This window comes from Branchiostoma lanceolatum, chromosome 9 (genome assembly GCF_035083965.1).
Source record: "Branchiostoma lanceolatum isolate klBraLanc5 chromosome 9, klBraLanc5.hap2, whole genome shotgun sequence".
NCBI classification, from domain to species: domain Eukaryota; kingdom Metazoa; phylum Chordata; class Leptocardii; order Amphioxiformes; family Branchiostomatidae; genus Branchiostoma; species Branchiostoma lanceolatum.
The window spans coordinates 5,052,794-5,060,640 of record NC_089730.1 but is presented as its reverse complement, the minus strand read 5'-3'; the positions used below and the strand labels follow the sequence as shown (position 1 = coordinate 5,060,640).

Genomic DNA, 7,847 nt, shown 5'->3' with positions numbered 1-7,847 from the left:
AGTAAGAAGTTTCACCACCAACCAACAAAGAAACGACCTCAAGAGGCTTAGAATACAAGACACAAGCAGAAAGAAACTGTAAGCTAGATCATCCCCGGTCTTAACGCGTAGATCAGTGCTGTGATCCCGGTAGGAAAAGCCACTGCACAGTGGCCTGCCGGTTTTTGTGTGCTCTATGCGCTGTTTCATTTGATCGATCTTTTGAAAGTGCAAACAAATGTAGTATCAGGAAAGCAACAGACCAATTTTCTCAGCACAGGGTGTGTCTAAAACAACTGCGAGGTTGTCATTTCACGCATTTCCAGAACCTGGGACGGACAGGTTTTGGACGAGTCCTGTCAACATTTCCACGAAGAAGAAAGTAAGAAATTAAGAGTTTGGCACGAATCGGTGAGTGCGAAGGAAAACATGTCGGCCTGGGTCTACATGATACTGTTCATCGGTTGCGTCAGTGCACCAGGTAAGTTAACAATGTTTTTTTTTTTAAATATATGTACCCGTTACATATCTGGTACATGTGGTAGGATATTCCTTCTAAAACATGTTACGACCATCTTAATATCTTTATATCACACACACACACACACACACACACACACACACACACACACACACACACACACACACACACACACACATACACACACACGGACCAATGGAAACCAAAAAAACGGACCAATGGAAACATTGGAAAAACTGGTCTTATATGGAGAATGATGACCCGGAAAATGGGGTTAATATGGGAAAATAATGACCCGTAAATAGAGCCCTCTGATTGGTCAACGACATCTGACTATATGATAATTCCAGAATAGAGTGGGTTTTTTTTAATTTCGTTAATTACAAGAAATGTTGATAAATAGTACCAATGGCAATGATTCATGAATGAAGAACAAAACTGTTGGATTCTTATTAGAAAATGACCCCATGTTTACAGAAATTTCTTAAAGCATTGATGAACACATCTCCAAGTTTCAAATATCCTTTGTTTATATGTAGATATCTCCTTGCAAATGTAACTTTCCTTCTTATTTTTTTAGGGTCCAGTTCCAAAGATGAACCATGTGAAGCAACAATGCAGGCGACAAAAATCTACACATTTGTCGGCAATCCGCAGTTCAGCAGCCCCCTCTACCGGGATCAAAGCGCTCTGCAATCAAAGACTGATCTGCATATTAAGGCCAAGGATAAAACAGGTCTTTTGTTTCTTCTTTCAACTTTGACGTTTCTTTCGTAGCTCTGTACACGGCCAAAATAGGAAATATGACAGCTGTTCCAAATCTGCTTGATTTGCTTGAATATCTATTGTCTTGCTGTCACTTTTTCTTATCCCTTCCTCAATCCTTTTTGGCACATGGCAGTTAAGTAAGGTTGAACTTAATTAGATATAAATCATGCAAATAAGGATCTCATTTACATAATTCGTAAGTAAATACTACAATAGCCTTCTTCTTCTATATAATCGTTGATATAATATCTCCTTGCTAATCTTACTTTCTTGCAGGTTCAGGACCATCTGAATTAGAGCAGACTCCCACCACCAACATGCCACAGTTCAGCAGCTCCCTCTACCAGGACCAAAGCACTTTGCAGTCTACGACTGATCTGCAGAGGATAAAACAGGTTGATCTTTTCACTCATTCGTACCATTTCTTTGGTAGCTCTTTGTAAGGATAGGAAAAAAAGGAGAGAGGCAACATATCAGCTGCCAAAAATCCATTTTGTTTGTTTGAATGTATTGGATATGGGAGATTCTTTATACACAACCAGGTATTGATCTCACCTGCTAACGTTTCGATGTCTATCAGACACCTTCTTCAGAGCTTCTGACTGGAGTACTGCTTCTCACCGCTATAAGAAGCCGATGTAGGTGGCGCTTTTGCGGTGAGAACACTGTCCCAAACATGGCTAAGTTTGTACCCCCCCCTCCAGTCAGAAGCTCTGAAGAAGGTGTCTTATAGACATCGAAACGTTAGCAGGTGAGATCAATACCTGGTTGTGTATAAAGAATCTCCCATATTCTATTTTCTACCAACCTGATGAAATTATTTTCGGGAGCTAATGTATTGTTAGCACTTTTTTCCATTCGTCTTTCATATATATGTTTATATATTTGATATCATCTGATTCCCAATCTTAATTAACCTTCAGGTTCACTGCCTTCTGAAATTGAGAAGATTACCGCCAGAGCTACCAACATGCGACAGTTCAGCAGCCCCCTCTATCGGGATCAAATCACTCTACAGCCTAAGACCGATTCAAAGATTAAGACCAAGGATAAATCAGGTTGGGGTTTCCTCATATTGTTTCCTCTTGATACGTTAACCTGAATTAATGTGAAGGATTTGTAGTTCCTAATACCTTGACATGTTATCTAACAAGTCTGACTTATACGCTTTAATCTGTTTCATGCTCTTAAGCCCTGGTTACATATAGACGGTTTATCGGATTCTTTCCGCCATCTTGGATTTTGACCGATGACGTCATCAAATCAGCATAAAATATCAATGTTGAATCATTAAAGTAACATTGGATTACATTAGATGATAACAATGTAAGAAAATACATTTGGCGTACCAAGAAAGCCATAAAACGTCATTGTTTGAACTAAAATTAGCAGATTTTGCAAAATATGCCTGTCAAAAACCCATTGCCATGGCAACACGAAAAACGATGAACTTACTTTATCAATACGACATTTTTGTTAAGGACATTTTATGAAAAGCCACCAAGTTTGGTGGGTCTTGCGTAAGCCGTTCGTCAGTTATGCAACATGAAATTTGGTGTGGGCCTCAAAATTAAAATCCCCTCCCGGTCTATAAGCTAAATAGGAATAGTTCAAGATGTGGTCCTTCTGATCTTCTTGCATAAATTATGATAATGAAAGGGAATTATTCATATCTAAAGATTCCATAACATTCCTCTTACATTGATGAAGCAATGTATGGATAACAATCAGCGAAAAAAGTGAAAAGGGAGATTTTACTGAACAAAACATTTTGGGGTCATTTTTGACCCCGTTCAGTCAATTTAGTCGCAAAAATAGGTTCGGGTGTTTGAGAGTTAACCAGTATGCGTGATAATGTTTTTCTTTCTTTCACATTTATCAGAACACTGCCAGTATAAAAATGGAGCATCTTACAGAGGAACAGTCGCTGTGACCAAAACAGGCCTGACGTGTCAGCGCTGGGACAGTCAGACACCTCATGATCACGAGAGGGCACCTGCTGATTATCCGTCATCCGGACTGGAGGAGAACTACTGCCGGAATCCGGACGACGAACCCGGAGTTTGGTGCTACACCACGGATAACGACACGAGATGGGAACTCTGTGAAGTACCAGTTTGTATTGGTAAGGTCTGAACGTTTATCAAAACACTATATAGATCGTTATTTGGGGGGGGGGCTGTAATAAATTTGAATAGTCTCAGCGATCCGGCACTGCTCTCAGATCCCACTAGTTTGCAAAGCGATAATGCGGACGGCGCGCGATCGGGTTCAAATACTTGGGATTTCATTTACTAGTAAATACAGGGTCACACATTGATCATTTATGAAAAAAGGATTGAGTAGCCTCTAAGCATATTCTTAAACTTGTGACATGGGCTTCGAGCCATTCGATTTTTGCATACGGGTGCCTAAGATTTAGTAGCATGGCAAATGAGAGAGAGATCGCTAGTGAAGCGAAGGACACTTCGAAACGGGAGCGCAGTAATTTTCTTACCGTCTTGAATATGTTTCAAGAGTTGATAGGAGGGGGTAGGGCCTAGGCTGGAATGGCTGGAATTAGTAATGCATTACCAACCGTCTTTTTTCTTTGACATCTAGCTGAGTTCTAACTATTCCTCACTTGAAAATAACAAATTTGTTGTTGTTTTTCAAGCATTAGTCTGCTATAAGAATAGACCCATCACCTCCACAAATTCGTTTTAAACATTACTTGCAAGAGAGTAAAATGCGAAAAAGAAGATTTCATTCTGGGTCATGGACCATCCTGTGCTTGGTCAACCATTCTGGGCGACACACAGAGGGAGTATGGTAAACAAACCGCTGCCAATTCGCTGACAAATCCGCACCTCGTGCCATACAAGTTCAAGTTATCCGCCAAACACAAAATTTCACACTCTACCGCCACAAGTCACCCACTATGATTTTGACCTGAGGGGAGGGCCTAGGAGAAAAATTTTGACCCGGGGGAGGGCCTAGGAAAAAAAAAAATTAACCCGACCCTCTGACGACCGGCCCTCCCCCGGTAAATATCGTACAGTCCCTTATCATCTTAATTATTACTAAATGAATTCTATAGAATGTCACCAAGTTTGGTAGTCCTAGCTCACGTCGTTAGTCAGCTTATACGAAGTGAAAGTTGGCGAGGACACTTTTAGTCACTCCCGTCTAGGTAGGGATCAAGCGAAATTGAAAAGTATTTGGTACTTCGATGTGAATGCTCTTCTTGTTGATCGGCTTGGTTCCCTCTTTCTCGGAACACAGGGATCGTAAGGGATTGCACTGACACGCACAGTACAGTCAAATTCGTGTATCTAGGTATGAGTCTCCAAACCAGACTAAACTCTACACTACAGGGCACAGTAGGCATTAGGGATTTAGGGATTTAACTACAATGTTCCAACTGTAACACTTCTTCCATCTACATCCACTATAAAATCGTTCTGCTTACGGCATCGCTGTGCGTCACACTGGAAGATCTTGACATTTCACCATAATTTTTCTATTACTCGCCGTATAAGCATCTGAACCGATACTCGACCTATGTGTCACTGGCTAAAGCAAACTTTGGTCTATATGTATGCATTGCTCAGATTTGGTTGACGAACGACCTTATGAACATCGGAAACAAAAATCTGCAGATCTTAGTGATAACTACCCTTTTTTTTCTGTAGCATCCTACCGAGGAACAGTCAATGTGACCGAAACAGGCAAGACGTGTCAACGCTGGGACAGTCAGACACCCCACAGACATGACCGGACACCTGCTAATTATCCAACATCCGGACTGGAGCAGAACTTCTGCCGGAATCCGGATGACAAATCCGGAGTTTGGTGCTTCACTATGGATCCTAACACTTCATGGGAACTGTGTGATGTGCAAGTTTGTAATGGTAAGGCCTGAACTTATCTTACTTGCTCACTAATAATCCCATGCCCTTTCTCATATTTAGAATCACTTAATTTACATTTATTACACGCACAGGCACAGGCACACGCAAACGCGCGCACACACACACACACACACACACACACACACACACACACACACACACACACACACACACATACACATACCCGCACGCACGCACTCGCTCACTCACTAACTATAACTAACTAAACTGACTCTCTCGCCACCAGAATCCATCCGACTCGTGGGCGGGGCTTCAGTCTCCGAAGGCAGGGTTGAAGTGTGCCATGGCGGACAGTGGGGGACCGTCTGTAATGACAAATTTGGCCTGATCGAAGCTAATTTGGTTTGTCGTGAGCTGGGGTACCCCGGCGCCACAGTGGCCCGAGAGTTTGAGGCGGGGTCCGGCCCGATCTGGCTGGACAACGTGGCCTGTGGGGGCTCCGAGACTGCCATCGGTGATTGCGATCACGACGGTTGGGGTTCTCACAACTGTGACCATGGAGAGGACGCTGGAGTGGTCTGTGGTGAGTCTAGTGTTTGATAAACATGATGTGCAAAATAAAAAACCCTTCAACTTACTGATTTTAACTTTTCGAGTGGCAAATCATAAATGTTTCCCATTTATTATGCAAATAATGACCTCATTCACATGTATTATAGTATCTACCAATAATTATGCAAATTAGGCAGCCATTTGCATAAATGATGTCTATCGCTATTTCCCTCTTGCTCAGTTACATATGTCACGTGTTTGAGAGCCCTATAGTGGAATGCAGGGGATTTAAAAACTTTCCTGATTGATTATGTAAACTAGTTCCTGATTTTCATAATTAGCATACGATGTTGTCAATCATGACACAAGCTATCTAAAAAAATTGGTTCTTGTAGTTCCAAAAAAGCTGCTTTTTATTAACGAACTCGCTCAGTGCAAGGCCGTAGGGGGCCACTCATCAAAGCACTGAACTAATTCTTACTGTAGCAGCATTTCTTCGCCTTAGGTCAGAAACATCAATGCTCGAGACAACATGACTTCACTGACTAATTAGGAGAAGCAGGGGTTACGAAGGCTGCTCGGGAGATTCCCTACCCCATTTAGGACGGACTGTTTTGATACACTCACACCGGGGCATGCTCCTACTCTTTTTCTCAAGGTGTGACTCTCTTCAAACACGGGACCTCCATTTAACGCCCTATCCGAGGGACGTCCCTTATCCTAGATGAGCTAGGTACTCATTTACACCTGAGTGAAGTGAGGAAATTCGTGTTAAATGCCTTTCCCAAGGGCACAACGTCGGGTTGATAGCAAGTTCGGACATGTCTCTTGGCACATTGTGTCGGACAAGTCTCTTGGTCCCATTGTTTGACAGCCGCGCGCTGTACCACTTGCGCCACACGACGCCACACAAGGGGACCAAAACCTACATGACTTACTCTTTATCCCAAAACATATCTACCACTAAAAAATCATAACCATAGCATGTTCAGAACACGAGATGTCAAAACCGGAAGTTCTGCTTCAGTACCATAGAAAGTGACTAGGGGGCTCAAAATAATTTCAAAGTCTTAAGAAGACGTTCCTTCATACCAAGTATCTAGATAATCCATTCAGGCATTCTTGTCTTATTGTGTTCTCAGACGGAAGGACACAACACACATTGTTTATTGTACGATAAAGCGAGAATGTTTGTATTGTTAACCCAAGGAAGCTTTTTATTTAAATGTTGATACCTACTGATGTTTAGAGTTGTCCCGATCGATAAGCTTAATAGAAGTATAGCTTGGACTAATCGATGCTCCTCTCACCATTTTCAAATCTTTCAGTTGGCCTTTAATGAACTGAACATATTATCAACTCCTTGCATTTCAGCTGTCGAGGATTGAGGGCTCCTGTGGTGACATTTCTACTCCGGGAACGACTCCTGGCGAATGACATCTGTACGGCGGCAACGAGCACCTTTGCTGCTCTCACGTGTAGACCACAACTCCGGATGCTGTCAACGTTACATTGGCATATAGAGGCAGGAAACTGGTAGATTTTAAAATGCAATGTTAATGTTATAACCACTAAATAGGAGGAAGGTGTGCTTCACTTGTGACGTAATAAAGATTGCGAGAGTTGTAAAGGGTTTGCAGTATTGACTCTACATCATGAAGACTGAAAAAAACTATACTTCTTTACGACTTTTTCATCAGGATTATACATGATTTAACAAGCTTCTGTATTGTAGCTTTTTTCACTACTTTGCTGGATGTGGACAATTTCCTGATACAATATCAGAACAACAACCCTATGTTGTTGACTGTTCAGTTCTACTATAGTAATATCATCTTTAGAATTTTATTTTATTGAACTCATGAAAGAGATTCGCAGTATTTATTTTAGTAAAACAAAAATAAGCACCATGTTATGTTCACCAGAATTAATGAATGGCATACTGCAATTAAGACAGAACTTTGCGAACGCTTCACCTACGGAATAAAGGAAGAATGATAATATTGATGACAAAGCAATAATTACAAAGTAATGCAAAACGTTTCAACGAGGGTTTTGCCTATCATAGGCAAAACCCTCGTTGAAACGTTTTGCATTACTTTGTAATCAGAATAATCTATGGTGGAAAATTTCTACATATATGCTTCTTTTTCAGTATATGTTGTCATTGTGATATCCCGGTTGAACAAGCCGCTTAACTGTGACCTGTCGGT

At 41.5% G+C, this 7,847-nt stretch overlaps 1 protein-coding gene across 1 annotated transcript; it reads left to right on the top strand.

Moving 5' to 3' along the window:
• Window positions 1–408: 408 nt before the first annotated feature.
• Window positions 409–7,022, top strand: LOC136442039 (neurotrypsin-like). Its single transcript, XM_066438637.1, has 7 exons — window positions 409–460; window positions 1,505–1,582; window positions 2,152–2,286; window positions 3,111–3,353; window positions 4,903–5,121; window positions 5,369–5,665; window positions 7,009–7,022. The coding sequence occupies exons 1-7, from the start codon at window positions 409–411 to the stop codon at window positions 7,020–7,022; spliced, it is 1,038 nt and encodes a 345-aa protein (XP_066294734.1).
• The last annotated feature ends 825 nt before the right edge of the window (window positions 7,023–7,847 follow it).